Source organism: Oncorhynchus clarkii, chromosome 25 (assembly GCF_045791955.1).
Source record: "Oncorhynchus clarkii lewisi isolate Uvic-CL-2024 chromosome 25, UVic_Ocla_1.0, whole genome shotgun sequence".
In the NCBI taxonomy this organism is placed as follows: domain Eukaryota; kingdom Metazoa; phylum Chordata; class Actinopteri; order Salmoniformes; family Salmonidae; genus Oncorhynchus; species Oncorhynchus clarkii.
In genome coordinates, this window is record NC_092171.1 from 42,691,203 (window position 1) to 42,707,364 (window position 16,162).

The window sequence follows — 16,162 nt, forward strand, 5'->3', positions numbered from 1 at the left end:
AGCAGGCAGCCTAGCGGTTAAGAGCAGGCAGGAAAAGAACGAGCGCAGGAACGATGGGAGAGCGCGGGAGAGATCAGGAAAGAGTGTGTCACTAAAGTAGTAGGTCTGATTTGAACCCGACACTGGAACACACACCACCAGATAGTGTTTTAAATGAACCTCTCTCTCTACTCGTCTACTCTCCTCTCCTCTCCTCTCCTCTCCTCTCCTCTCCTCTCCTCTCCTCTCCTTACTCTCTCTCTCCTCTACTCTCCTTACTCTCTCTCTCTCCTCTACTCTCCTTACTCTCTCTCTCCTCTACTCTCCTTACTCTTTCCCTCTCCCTATTCTCTCTCTTCTCTCCTCTGCTCTACTCTCTACTCTCTCTCCTCTACTCTCTCTCTCCTCTACTCTCTCTCTCTATTCTACTCACTCTCTCCTCTACTCTCTCTCTACTCTACTCTACTCTCTCTCTCCCTACTCTCTCTCTCTCCCTACTCTCTCTACTCTCTCTCTCCCTACTCTCTCTACTCTCCGTCTCCCTTCTCTCTCCTCTAGGTCCTCCTCACCCTCCCCCCTGGCGCCAGACAGGACTACTTCCCCCTCCTCTCTGAGCCACTATTAATGCTGGAACAGCTCCTGATGAACCTGAAGGTGCCACCCAATTATTGTTGTTATAGTATCTTTGTTTTATGTGAACAAAAATAAAAACGCAACATGTAAAGTGTTGGTCCCATGTTTCATGAGTTTAAATAAAATATTCCCGAAATCTTCCATATGCACACATTTTTCTCAAATTTGTCCATCCACATGACAGATGTGGTATATCAGGAAGCTGATTAAACAGCATGATCATTACACAGATGCACCTTGTGCTGGGGACAATAAAAGGCCACTCTAAAATGTGCACACAACACAATGCCACAGACATCTCAAGTTTTTAGGAAGCGTGCAATTGGCATGTTGACTGCAGCAATATCCACCACACACCTCCAGACCCACTACTGGTACTATTACTACTGGTACTACCACTACTACTACCACTACTATTACTACTACTACTACTACTGGTACTACCACTATTACTACTACTACTACTACTACTACTGGTACTACCACTATTACTACTACTACTACTACTGGTACTACTACTGGTACTACTACTACTATTACTACTACTACTACTACTACTACTACCACTACTACTGCTACTACCACTACTACTGGTACTACCACTACTATTACTACTACTACTACTACTACCACTACTACTGGTACTACCGCTACTACTACTACGATTACTACTACTATCAATACTACGATTACTACTACTACTACTACTACTACTACTACCACTACTACTTCCACTCCTACTACTACCACTACTACTGGTACTACCACTACTACTACCACTACTACTGGTACTACTACTATTACTACTACTACTACTACTACCACTACCGCTGCTACTACTACTACTACTACTACCACTACTACTACTACTATTACTACTACTACTACCACTACCGCTGCTACTACTACTACCACTACTACTACTATTACTACTATTATTACTACTACTACTACTACTACTACTACCACCACCACTACTACTACTACTACCATTACTACTACTACTACCACTACTACTGGTACTACCACTACTATTACTACTACTACAACTACCACTACTACTGGTACTACCACCACCACCACTACTACTACTACTACTACTACTACTACTACTACTACCACTACTACTACTACCACTACTACTGGTACTACCACCACCACTACTACTGGTACTACCACTACTACTACTACTACTACTACTACTACACTACTACTGGTACTACCACCACCACCACTACTACTACTACCATTACTAATACTACTACCACTACTACTGGTACTACCACCACCACCACTACGTTGGACTGTGCTGATGTGGCAGTGAATATTAGTGGCACATTGTGTAGTTAATATAATCTTGAGCTGGATTTGCCATTTGTTCAATGAAAACGTTGACCTTTTTGAAGGTGGACTGGGCTGAAGTGGCGGTGAGGACGTTACAGAACCTACTATTAGGCCGGGAGGACGGCTTCACCACCCACGACATAGACAAACTACTCTCCAACTACGCCTGCAAGGCCCTGGACTTCCCCTACGCACCCAGGGAGAAGTCTCGCTCCGGTCAGTACCAAGCGCACGACACACAAACACACTAGTGAATCGCGGGTTGACCCGTAACCCGCAGACCCCCCCCCCCTGGTGTTATATCTGTGGGTCGGGTGGGTTTAGGGGGTCATTCAAATATTGTGTGGATGAAGGGCTGTTGGGTTGAGTAAAGAGGAAGTGATGTATTACAATTTCAACAAATGTATAATTATTGTGCGATTCATATATTTGATCTGCCTAAGCTTTAGGGCCTAATTGTCCGGGTGGGCAAATACACGCCAAATGCTTTTGGGAAATTTGGGCAGAAAAAGTTTAGGTCGATCCACCGAGGCGAGAAAGGACGATGTCTTGAGTTTATTTCGATAAGAGAAAAGCTGCAAAATGGAGAGTTGAAAATAAAGAGAAGGGAGGGAGAGAACAATAGCCTAATGTTTGGGAAGGATGTTGTGTCATGATTGTGAGGCGCCGTTCACACGACCTGTACTCCTCTGGCCTGGTTAATGCGTCCACCATAGTTTCTGGAACTTTCTGGAAATGTGCAAGCCGGCAAGTTACGGTTCAGGTCGGCACGACAGTGGAAAAAAGTGTGTTATGTCACTAATGCACAGGCTTGTACTATGGATGTCTCTCCCTGTCTCCCCAGACTCAGTCATCGGTCTTCACAACCACTCATATTGTAAGTCAAATGTGCTATGGATGTGTGATTGTCCAATCTCACAAGTTGTGTCTATGAGTTGTGGTGATGTGTGGTAAACGTTCCGGTACAAAATGGTTGCCGTGCGTCATCCAATTGGGTGGATGAGGTGAAATTCCCTCTTACTTTGTAAAGTGCTTTGAGTACCTTGATTGGTTTTTATATCAAATCCAACCCGTTATTATAGAGTAAAATCAAGCTTCCTTCGTTACCTCACGACTACCTTGCTCTGTCAGGACACAGTGCTGGAAGTAACTAGTTACCAACTACTCTTACTTTTTTTTTTGTGGTAACTAGTTACCAACTACTCTTACTTTTTTTTTTGTGGTAACTAGTTACCAACTACTCTTACTTTTTTTTTTGTGGTAACTAGTTACCAAAACTCATTCATTTTTTTTCAATTTAATTAACGAGTTACTTAGTTACTTTTACAATATTATTGTCCTTTCTCTTTGTTGGCATAAATAATAAAATCCCTTCATCCTAAGGCTACGTTCATCGCGCTCTTCCTGTTCCTGCATGAACGTTGTGGCGGGGAGTTGGCATGGTAACTAGATAGACAGTTAGTGAGAAGGCAGCGACAATAGCCTTTATCGTGGAAGTAGCCGTGTTACTTTGAATTGGTTGAAGAAAAGGACCGATGTTACCTTTGAGTCTTGACTGACGCTACTTGCAGGATTTTCATCAGGTGAGATGGCAGCGACAATAGCCTTTATCGTGGAAGTAGCCGTGTTACTTTGAATTGGTTGAAGAAAAGGACCGATGTTACCTTTGAGTCTTGACTGACGCTAACTTGCAGGATTTTCATCGGGTTCGGGCGAAGTGGCCCGTTTATTGTCTGGTAATAAAACAAATAGGGTAGCTGAGTTCGTCTCCGTTGATAAGAATTGACATTTCTCCCGCTACGTTTTCACCATTTAATATAAAGTAAAGGGCCGTACAATTAAGACAATGTGAAAGTATAGTTTTAGCCTAGAATCTCCGCCCGGTTCGTATCTGTGTGTAAAACAGATTGGTAGCCAGTTGTACTTGTTATTGAGCTCTCCTATTACGGTGCCCAGTTGGTTTTCTACAGTGGGTATCAGACGGATTCACCCCCTTGGATTTTTTGTTGTTGAAAATGTAGTTTTATTACAAAGTGTGATTGAAATAGATATATATTTTTTGTTGTTGTCATTGAGCTACACAATATACTCTGTAATATCAAAGGGAAAATAAAATTCTACACATTTTTACAAATGTAATCAATGTAATAACTCAAATATAGTCGTATTGAACCCCCTTTGTTTAGGCAAGGATAAAAACATGTGGCTTAATAAATCACATTAATAAGTTACATGGACTCACTGTGTGTGAAATAATATGGGTTTTTGAATGACTACCCCCTCCTCTGTCCCCCATACATACATGTAAGGTCCCTCAGTCAAGTGTTACATTTTCTAGCACAGATTCAACTACAGTACATTGACCTGGGAGTTTTTTTTTTTTTCAAAAGATGCCTCATGAAAAAGGGCAGTGATTGGTAGATGGGAATCAATAACAAATCATGCATTGAATATCTCTTTAAGCACGGTCAAGTTCGTATTTATGGTGTGGATGATGTATTAAAACACCCAGAGACATCAACTGAGCTGCTGGACAGGAAAGAAACTGCTCAGGCATCTCACCATGAGGAGGCCATTGGTGATTTTAAAACCTCTACAGAGTTCAATGACTGTGATGGGAGAAAACTGAGGATGGATCAACAATGTTGTAGTGACTCCACAATAATGGCCTAAATGACAGAGTAAAAATATACAGAATATAAAACAAGTCAAAGCAATGAATGTTTGGCCTAAATGCAAAGCCTTATGTTGGGGAAAATCGAACACAACACATCACTGAGTAACTGCCTCCTTATTTTCAAGCATGGTGGTGGCTGCATCATGTTATGGGTATGCTTGACATCAGAAAATACTGGGGAGTTTTTCCAGGATAAAAAATAAATGGAATGGAGCTAAGCACTCGCAAAATCCTAGAGGAAACCCTGGTTCAGTCTGCTTTACACCAGACACTGGGAGAGGAATTCACCTTTCAGCAGGACAATAACCTAAAACACAAGACCATATGTTCCTGAGTGGCCAAGTTAGTGTTGATTCAATCTATTTGAAAATCTATGGCAAGACTTGGAAGATTGCTGTCTAGCCATGATCCCCAACACCTTGACTGAGCTTGAACATTTTTTGGGAAAGAATAATGGTAAAATATTGCACAATCCAGGTGTGCAAAATTCTTAGAGATTTACCCAGAAAGACTCACAGCTGTAATCTTTACCCAGAAAGACTCACAGCTGTACTCTTTACCCAGAAAGACTCACAGCTGTAATCTTTACCCAGAAAGACTCACAGCTGTAATCTTTACCCAGAAAGACTCACAGCTGTAATCTTTACCCAGAAAGACTCACAGCTGTAATCTTTACCCAGAAAGACTCACAGCTGTAATCTTTACCCAGAAAGACTCACAGCTGTAATCTTTACCCAGAAAGACTCACAGCTGTAATCTTTACCCAGAAAGACTCACAGCTGTAATCTATACCCAGAAAGACTCACAGCTGTACTCTTTACCCAGAAAGACTCACAGCTGTAATCTTTACCCAGAAAGACTCACAGCTGTAATCTTTACCCAGAAAGACTCACAGCTGTAATCTTTACCCAGAAAGACTCACAGCTGTACTCTTTACCCAGAAAGACTCACAGCTGTAATCTTTACCCAGAAAGACTCACAGCTGTAATCTTTACCCAGAAAGACTCACAGCTGTAATCTTTACCCAGAAAGACTCACAGCTGTACTCTTTACCCAGAAAGACTCACAGCTGTACTCTTTACCCAGAAAGACTCACAGCTGTACTCTTTACCCAGAAAGACTCACAGCTGTACTCTTTACCCATAAAGACTCACAGCTGTAATATTTACCCAGAAAGACTCACAGCTGTAATCTTTACCCAGAAATACTCACAGCTGTAATCTTTACCCAGAAAGACTCACAGCTGTAATCTTTACCCAGAAAGACTCACAGCTGTAATCTTTACCCAGAAAGACTCACAGCTGTAATCTTTACCCAGAAAGACTCACAGCTGTAATCTTTACCCAGAAAGACTCACAGCTGTAATCTCTACCCAGAAAGACTCACAGCTGTAATTGCTGCCAAAGGTGTTTCAAACATGCATTGACTCAGAGCGTTGAATACTTATCTAGTGAAGGGATATGTGTTATTTTCAAATAAATGACAATTTAATCCCACTTTGTAACACAATAAAATTTGAAGGAATCAAAGTGGGGTGAATACTTATGTATATGTACAGTTGAAGTTGTAAGTTTACATACACTTAGGTTGGAGTAATTAAAACTTGTTTTTCAACCACTCCACAAATTATAGTTTTGGCAAGTCGGTTAGTACATCTACTTTGTGCATGACACAAGTAATTTTTCCAACAATTGTTTACAGACAGATTATTTCACTTAATTCACTTTATCACAATTCCAGTGGGTCAGAAGTTTACATACACTAAGTTGACTGTGCCTTTAAACAGCTTGGAAAATTCCAGAAAATCATGTAATGGGTTTAGAAGCTTCTGATAGGCTAATTGACATTATTTGAGTCAATTGGAGGTGTACATGTGGATGTATTTCAAGGCCTATCTTCAAACTCAGTGCCTCTTTGCTGGACATCATGGGAAGATCAAAAGAAATCAGCCAAGACTTCAGAAAAAAAAATTGGAGACCTCCACAAGTCTGGTTCATCCTTGGGAGCAATGTCCAAACGCCTGAAGGTCCTATATCGACATAACCTGAAAGGCCGCTCAGCAAGGAAGAAGCCACTGCTCCAAAACCGCCATAAAAAAGCCGGACTACGGTTTGCAACTGCACATGGGGACAAAGATCATACTTTTTGGAGAAATGTCCTCTGGTCTGATGAAACAAAAATAGAAGTGTTTGGCCGTAATGACCGTTGTTATGTTTGGAGGAAAAAGGGGGAGGCTTGCAAGCCGAAGAACACCATCCCAACCGTGAAGCACGGGGGTGGTAGCATCATGTTGTGGGGTGCTTTACTGCAGGAGGGGCTGGTGCACTTCACAAAATAGATTGCATCATGAGAGGACAATTATGTGGAGATATTGAAGCAACATCTCAAGACATCAGTCAGGAAGTTAAAGCTTGGTCGCAAATGGGTCTTCCAAATGCACTTCCAAAGTTGTGGCAAAATGTCTTAAGGACAACAAAGTCAAGGTATTGGAGTGGCCATCACAAAGCCCTGACCTCAAACCTATAGAAAATTTGTGGGCAGAACTGAAAAAGCGTGTGCGAGCAAGGAGGCCTACAAACCTGATTTCGTTACACCAGCTCTGTCAGGAGGAATGGGCCAAAATTCACCCAACTTATTGTTGGAAAATTGTGGAAGGTTACCCGAAACAACATTTGATCCAAGTTAAACAATTTAAAGGCAATGCTACCAAATACTAATTGAGTGTATGTAAACTTCTGACCCACTGGGAATGTGATGAAAGAAATAAAAAGCTGAAATAAATCATTCTCTCTACTATTATTCTGACATTTCACATTCGTAACATAAAGTGGTGATCCTAACGGATCTAAAACAGGGAATTATTTCTAGGATTAAACGTCAGGAATTGTGAAAAACTGAGTTTTAAATGTTTTTGGCTAAGGTGTTTGTGTAAACTTCCGACTTCAACGTTTATTTAAAGTATTGTAGAGGATATGTTGCTTCTGTCAGTATTACTTGAGTTGGTGTAGAGATATAGACGAGTGGCATATATTTATTTAACATTTATTTAACTAGGCAAGTCAGTTAAGAACAAATTCCTTATTTTCAATGACGTCCTAGGAACAGTGGGTTTAACTGCCTTGTACAGGGGGCAGAACGACAGATTTGTACCTTGTCAGCTCGGGGATTTGAACTTGCAACCTTCCGGTTACTATGCAAGCCATTCTAATGACCGACACGCGCTAGGGCATCTTCAGAGGGTTTTCTGTTTTTGTTAACATATGATGTGTACAAGTCTACAACGTTAATTACTTCGACCTCTCTCTGTCCCCAGATTCTGTGATCAGTCTCCAGGATGACCAGTGTCCAGCCCAGGACAGCTGTCCATCCACCCCCTCTAGGATGGGAACACCTCCACCTACTGCAGGTCAGAGATCATTCTATTGTTTGTTATACTATATTCTAGTTTATTATACTTTATTATACTCTATTATATTATACTCTATTCTAGTTTATTATACTCTATGCTAGTCTCTTATACTATTCTAGGTTATTATACTCTATTCTAGTTTATTATACTTTATTATACTCTATTCTATTGTACTCTGTTCTATTATAGTCTATTCTAGTCTCTTATACTATTCTAGGTTATTATACTCTATTCTATTATACTCTGTTCTATTATACTCTATTCTATTATACTCTGTTCTATTATACTCTATTCTATTATACTCTGTTCTATTATACTCTGTTCTATTATACTCTGTTCTATTATACTCTGTTCTATTATACTCTGTTCTATTATACTCTGTTCTATTATACTCTATTCTATTATACTCTGTTCTATTATACTCTGTTCTATTATACTCTGTTCTATTATACTCTGTTCTATTATACTCTGTTCTATTATACTCTATTCTATTATACTCTGTTCTATTATACTCTATTCTATTATACTCTGTTCTATTATACTCTATTCTATTATACTCTGTTCTATTATACTCTGTTCTATTATACTCTGTTCTATTATACTCTATTCTATTATACTCTATTCTCTTATACTCTATTCTCTTATACTCTATTCTATTCTATTTTGTTCTATTATACACTATTTTATCATATTCTATTCTAGTATACTCTATTCTAGTTTATTATATTCTAGTTTATTATACTCTTTTCTATTATACTCTCTATTCTATTATATTATACTCTGTTCTATTATACTCTGTTCTATTATACTCTATTCTACTCTATTCTATTATACTCTATTATACTCTATTATATTATACTCTATTCTATTATACTCTATTATACTATTCTATTATACTCTATTATACTCTATTCTATTATACTCTGTTCTATTATACTCTATTATACTCTGTTCTATTATACTCTATTATACTCTATTCTATTATACTCTATTCTATTATACTCTATTATACTATTCTATTATACTCTATTATACTCTATTCTATTATACTCTGTTCTATTATACTCTATTATACTCTGTTCTATTATACTCTATTCTATTATACTCTATTATACTATTCTATTATACTCTATTATACTCTATTCTATTATACTCTGTTCTATTATACTCTGTTCTATTATACTCTATTCTATTATACTCTGTTCTATTATACTCTATTATACTCAGTTCTATTATACTCTATTCTATTATACTATATTCTAGTATACTGTAGTTTATTATACTCTATTCTAGTCTATTATAGTTCATTCTAGTATACTGTATTTTATTATACTCTATTCTATTATACTCTGTTCTATTATACACTATTTTATTATTCTATTATTTTCTATTCTAGTGCTAATGCTATGTACTACAGTACCCATAATGCTATGTACTACAGTACCCATAATGCACATCCGATTTTCCAGAATACATTGTGAAGATAACGATTTTGTTTCCGTCTTCTAACTCCAGGTAGTACCCCCATGCACACCTCGTCCTCCAGCAGTTCCCTGGACAGAGGGTCGACCGGCAGGAGAATTCAGCGCTCCCCCGATCAGTTCCAGCCCCCAGACAGAGCCCCGGTTCGTAAGGACTGGGTCCCAGACAACCAGCAGCATGTCTGCATGGTCTGCCAGCGAGAACGCTTCACCATGGTGAGAATAAGGCCTAGAGTCTGGTCCCCTGTAGCTCAGTTGGTAGAGAATGGCGCTTGTATCTACAAGGTAGTGGGTTCGATTCCCGGGACCACCCATAGTATAGTATGTATTAGAGGTCGACCTCTAGCATGCATGGCTGTAGTTCGCTTTGGATAAAAGCATCTGCTAAATGGTATATATTTCTATATATAATATATATGTTTATATATATTTATTATATTATAGAGTGGAATGGCTAAATCTCTCAAAGTAAAAATAAGCCACTTGATGAATGAATAAGTGGGGGACACTAAATGAGTGAGTGAGTGGGGGACACTAAATGAGTGAGTGAGTGGTGGACACTAAATGAATGAGTGAGTGGTGGACACTAAATGAGTGAGTGAGTGGGGGACACTAAATGAGTGAGTGAGTGGTGGACACTAAATGAATGAGTGAGTGAGTGGTGGACACTAAATGAGTGAGTGAGTGGTGGACACTAAATGAGTGAGTGAGTGGTGGACACTAAATGAGTGAGTGAGTGGTGGACACTAAATGAGTGAGTGAGTGGTGGACACTAAATTAATGAGTGAGTGGTGGACAGTGAATGGCTCCTACAAAGAGAAAATGGTGGCATTGGTGTCCCACAAACAGATTAAGGCTGCTCATTGGTTTCCCACAAACAGATTAAGGCTGCTCATTGGTGTCCCACAAACAGATTAAGGCTGCTCATTGGTGTCCCACAAACAGATTAAGGCTGCTCATTGGTTTCCCACAAACAGATTAAGGCTGCTCATTGGTGTCCCACAAACAGATTAAGGCTGCTCATTGGTGTCCCACAAACAGATTAAGGATTCTCATTGGTTTCCCACAAACAGATTAAGGCTGCTCATTGGTGTTCAGTACAGGAATAGACTTCATCTGTGTTGGGTGAACCGGCTCGGGATTTGTTGTGTGAAACTGACTCTCCATTGTCCTCCTCAGTTCAACAGGCGTCACCACTGCAGGAGGTGTGGTCGTCTGGTGTGCCATGCCTGCTCTGACCACAAGATGGCGGTAGAGGGCTGCACTGAGGAGGAGAAGGAAGTGCGTGTGTGTGACCAGTGTTACAGCCACTTCCATCCAGAGTAAGACCCTTAGACCGGACTGGCAGTAAAAACCTACACACTGCTTTATTCACTGTCGTTTGTCACGATCTCTCTATATTAATCCAAGGTAACATATCACAATCTCTGTATATTAATCCAAGGTAACATTTCACAATCTCTGTATATTAATCCAAGGTAACATATCACAATCTCTCTATATTAATCCAAGGTAACATACCACAATCTCTGTATATTGACCCCAAGGTAACATTTCACAATCTCTGTATATTAATCCAAGGTAACATATCACAATCTCTCTATATTAATCCAAGGTAACATATCACAATCTCTGTATATTAATCCAAGGTAACATATCACAATCTCTGTATATTGACCCCAAGGTAACATATCACAATCTCTGTATATTAATCCAAGGTAACATATCACAATCTCTGTATATTAATCCAAGGTAACATATCACAATCTCTGTATATTAATCCAAGGTAACATATCACAATCTCTCTATATTAATCCAAGGTAACATACCACAATCTCTGTATATTAATCCAAGGTAACATACCACAATCTCTGTATATTGACCCCAAGGTAACATTTCACAATCTCTGTATATTAATCCAAGGTAACATATCACAATCTCTCTATATTAATCCAAGGTAACATATCACAATCTCTGTATATTAATCCAAGGTAACATATCACAATCTCTGTATATTGACCCCAAGGTAACATATCACAATCTCTGTATATTAATCCAAGGTAACATATCACAATCTCTGTATATTAATCCAAGGTGACATATCACAATCTCTGTATATTAATCCAAGGTAACATATCACAATCTCTGTATATTGACCCCAAGGTAACATATCACAATCTCTGTATATTGACTCCAAGGTAACATACCACAATCTCTGTATATTGACCCCAAGGTAACATATCACAATCTCTGTATATTGACCCCAAGGTAACATATCATAATCTCTGTATATTGACCCCAAGGTAACATATCACAATCTCTGTATATTGACCCCAAGGTAACATATCACAATCTCTGTATATTGACCCCAAGGTAACATATCACAATCTCTGTATATTGACCCCAAGGTAACATATCACAATCTCTGTATATTGACCCCAAGGTAACATATCACAATCTCTGTATATTGACTCCAAGGTAACATATCACAATCTCTGTATATTGACCCCAAGGTAACATATCACAATCTCTGTATATTGACCCCAAGGTAACATATCACAATCTCTGTATATTGACCCCAAGGTAACATATCACAATCTCTGTATATTGACCCCAAGGTAACATACCACAATCTCTGTATATTGACCCCAAGGTAACATATCACAATCTCTGTATATTGACCCCAAGGTAACATATCACAATCTCTGTATATTGACCCCAAGGTAACATATCACAATCTCTGTATATTGACCCCAAGGTAACATATCACAATCTCTGTATATTGACCCCAAGGTAACATATCACAATCTCTGTATATTGACCCCAAGGTAACATATCACAATCTCTGTATATTGACCCCAAGGTAACATTTCACAATCTCTGTATATTGACCCCAAGGTAACATTTCACAATCTCTGTATATTGACCCCAAGGTAACATATCACAATCTCTGTATATTGACCCCAAGGTAACATATCACAATCTCTGTATATTGACCCCAAGGTAACATATCACAATCTCTGTATATTGACCCCAAGGTAACATATCACAATCTCTGTATATTGACCCCAAGGTAACATATCACAATCTCTGTATATTGACCCCAAGGTAACATATCACAATCAATGTATATTGACCCCAAGGTAACATATCACAATCTCTGTATATTGACCCCAAGGTAACATTTAACAATCTCTGTATATTGACCCCAAGGTAACATATCACAATCTCTGTATATTGACCCCAAGGTAACATATCACAATCTCTGTATATTGACCCCAAGGTAACATATCACAATCTCTGTATATTGACCCCAAGGTAACATATCACAATCTCTGTATATTGACCCCAAGGTGACATATCACAATCTCTGTATATTGACCCCAAGGTGACATTTCACAATCTCTGTATATTGACCCCAAGGTGACATTTCACAATCTCTGTATATTGACCCCAAGGTAACATATCACAATCTCTGTATATTGACCCCAAGGTGACATATCACAATCTCTGTATATTAATCCAAGGTAACATATCACAATCTCTCTATATTAATCCAAGGTAACATATCACAATCTCTGTATATTAATCCAAGGTGACATATCACAATCTCTGTATATTGACCCCAAGGTAACATATCACAATCTCTGTATATTGACCCCAAGGTGACATATCACAATCTCTGTATATTGACCCCAAGGTAACATATCACAATCTCTGTATATTGACCCCAAGGTAACATATCACTGATTTTTCTATTTTGTTTGTTTCATCACAGTTCTGATGACACGCTGGAACAAGCTGAAGGTAAAGGGCGCTATCATATTCATATTCATAACAGACGTTAGTATGAAATGTCTTCCTAAGGCTACTGCCTCTTCAGCTACTGTAATGTGAAGGTTTATTTGACATGGGGACAATGCACATTGATCAACATTCTGTAAATGTCCCAGATTTAACTAGCCAGTTAGCTTATCACAATTTGTAGTCCTTGGATAGTGCGTGACTCGCTCTCGCTCTCTCTTCTCTTCCCTTCTCTCCCCATCTTTCTCTCTCTCTCCCCTCTTCTTCTCTCTCTCCCCTCTTTCTCTCGCTCTCCCCTCTTCCCCTCCCTCTCTCTCCCCCTCTCCCTCTCACTCATCGTCTTCCTCCCTGTCCCCCCTCTCTCCCTGACCCAGTTGCAGGTAGTCCTATGTCAACAGAGGGAGTGTTAGATTCAATGCTTCACCTGCCAGAGGTCACTCACCGTCAGTTTCACCTCAGCACCAACCCTACAGACAACCTGCAACTACAGACAGAGTTCTACTATGAACAGGTCAGTTAAATTATAACTACAGACAGATTTCTACAATGAACAGGTCAGTTAAATTATAACTACAGACAGATTTCTACAATGAACAGGTCAGTTATATTATAACTACAGACAGATTTCTACAATGAACGGGTCAGTTATAACTACAGACAACAAGAACACTAAGGTAACCTGCCTAAATGACTACCGAACCGTAGCACTCACCTCTGTAGCCATGAAGTGCTTTGAAAGGCTGGTCATGGCTCACATCAACACCATCATCCCGGATACCCTAGACCCACTCCAATTTGCATACCGCACCAACAGATCCGCAGATGATGCAATCTCTATTGCACTCCACACTGCCCTTTCTCACCTGGACAAAAGGAACACCTATGTGAGAATGCATGACTACAGCTCAGCGCTCAACACCATAGTGCCCTCAAAGCTCATCACTAAGCTAAGGACCCTGGGACTAAACCCCTCCCTCTGCAACTGGATCCTGGACTTCCTGACGGCCGCCCCCAGGTGGTGAGGGTAGGTAGCAACACATCTGCCACACTGATCCTCAACACTGGGGCCCCTCAGGGGTGCGTGCTCAGTCCCCTCCTGTACTCCCTGTTCACCCACGACTGTGTGGCCAGGCACGACTCTAACACCATCATTAAGTTTGCTGACGACACAACAGTGGTAGGCCTGATTACCAACAACAGTGGTAGGCCTGATTACCAACAACAGTGGTAGGCCTGATTACCAACAACAGTGGTAGGCCTGATTACCAACAACAGTGGTAGGCCTGATTACCAACAACAGTGGTAGGCCTGATTACCAACAACAATGGTAGGCCTGATTACCAACAACAGTGGTAGGCCTGATTACCAACAACAGTGGTAGGCCTGATTACCAACAACAGTGGTAGGCCTGATTACCAACAACAGTGGTAGGCCTGATTACCAACAACGATGAAACAGCCTATAGGGAGGAGGTCAGAGACCTGGCAGTGTGGTGCCAGGACAACAACCTCTCTCTCTCTGTCTCTCTCTCTGTCTGTCTCTCTGTCTCTCTCTCTGTCTCTCTCTCTGTCTCTCTCTCTGTCTCTCTCTCTGTCTCTCTCTCTGTCTCTCTCTCTGTCTGTCTCTCTCTCTGTCTCTCTCTCTGTCTCTCTCTCTGTCTGTCTCTCTGTCTCTCTCTCTCTCTCTCTCTGTCTCTCTCTCTGTCTCTCTCTCTCTCTCTCTCTCAATGTGAGCAAGACAAAGGAGATTATCGGTGGACTACAGGAAAAGGAGGGCTGAGCACGCCCCCATTGAGATCGACAGAGCTGTAGTGGAGACGGACCACATCACTTAAGGACCTACCACGGTCCAAACACACCAACACAGTCGTGAAGAGAGCACGACAACGCCTCTTCCCCCTCAGGAGACCGAAAAGATGTGCCATCAGATCCTCAGAAAGTTCTACAGTTGACAGGATCTTGACTGGTTGCATCATTTCTTGGTTTGGCATCTGACCGCAAGGCGCTATAGAGCTAGTGTGTACAGCCCAGTACATCACTGGGGCTGAGCACCCTGTCATCCAGGACCTCTATACCAGGCGGTGTCAGAGAAATTTCCAAAGAATTCAGCCACCCAAGTCAGTTTGTTGTCTCTGCTACCGCACGGCAAGTGGTACCGGAGTGCCAAGTCGGTCTGTTCTTTCTGCTACCGCACGGCAAGCGGTACCAGAGTGCCAAGTCGGGGACCAAAAGGCTTCTGAACAGCTTCTACCCCAAAAGCCGGGGCGGCAGGTCGCCTAGTGGTTAGAGTGTAGAGGTGGTAGGTAGCCTAGTGGTTAGAGTGTAGAGGTGGTAGGTCGCCTAGTGGTTAGAGCATTGGTCCAGTAACCGAATGGTTGCAAGATCGAATCCCTGAGCTGACAAGGTAAAAATCTGTCGTTTTGTCCCTGAACAAGGCAGTTAACCCACTGTTCCCCGGTAGGCCGTCATTGTAAATAAGAATTTGTTCTTAACTGACTTGCCCAATATTTTTTTAAAGCCATAAGACGCTGAACAGTTAATTAAAAGGCTACCATGACTGTCTGCCTTTCACCCCCTACCTACATGTATAAATTACCTCAATCAGTCACCTAACCAAACCTACATGTACATATTACCTCAATCAGTCACCTAACCAAACCTACATGTACATATTACCTCAATCAATCACCGAACCAAACCTACATGTATAAATTACCTCAATCAGTCACCTAACCAAACCTACATGTACATATTATCTCAATCAATCACCTAACCAAACCTACATGTACATATTACCTCAATCAATCACCGAACCAAACCTACATGTACATATTAC

The 16,162-nt window shown here is 40.5% G+C and overlaps 1 protein-coding gene across 1 annotated transcript in view; it reads left to right on the top strand.

Moving 5' to 3' along the window:
• LOC139383710 (zinc finger, FYVE domain containing 26) overlaps nt 1-16,162 on the top strand; it is a 148,064-nt gene that overhangs the window by 108,316 nt on the left and 23,586 nt on the right. Inside the window, exons 26-32 of the mRNA XM_071128263.1 lie at nt 538-633; nt 2,019-2,172; nt 7,947-8,039; nt 9,558-9,739; nt 10,703-10,845; nt 13,302-13,330; nt 13,702-13,838. Coding sequence (XP_070984364.1) covers nt 538-633; nt 2,019-2,172; nt 7,947-8,039; nt 9,558-9,739; nt 10,703-10,845; nt 13,302-13,330; nt 13,702-13,838 — 834 coding nt within the window. The remainder of the gene's footprint in view (nt 1-537; nt 634-2,018; nt 2,173-7,946; nt 8,040-9,557; nt 9,740-10,702; nt 10,846-13,301; nt 13,331-13,701; nt 13,839-16,162) is intronic.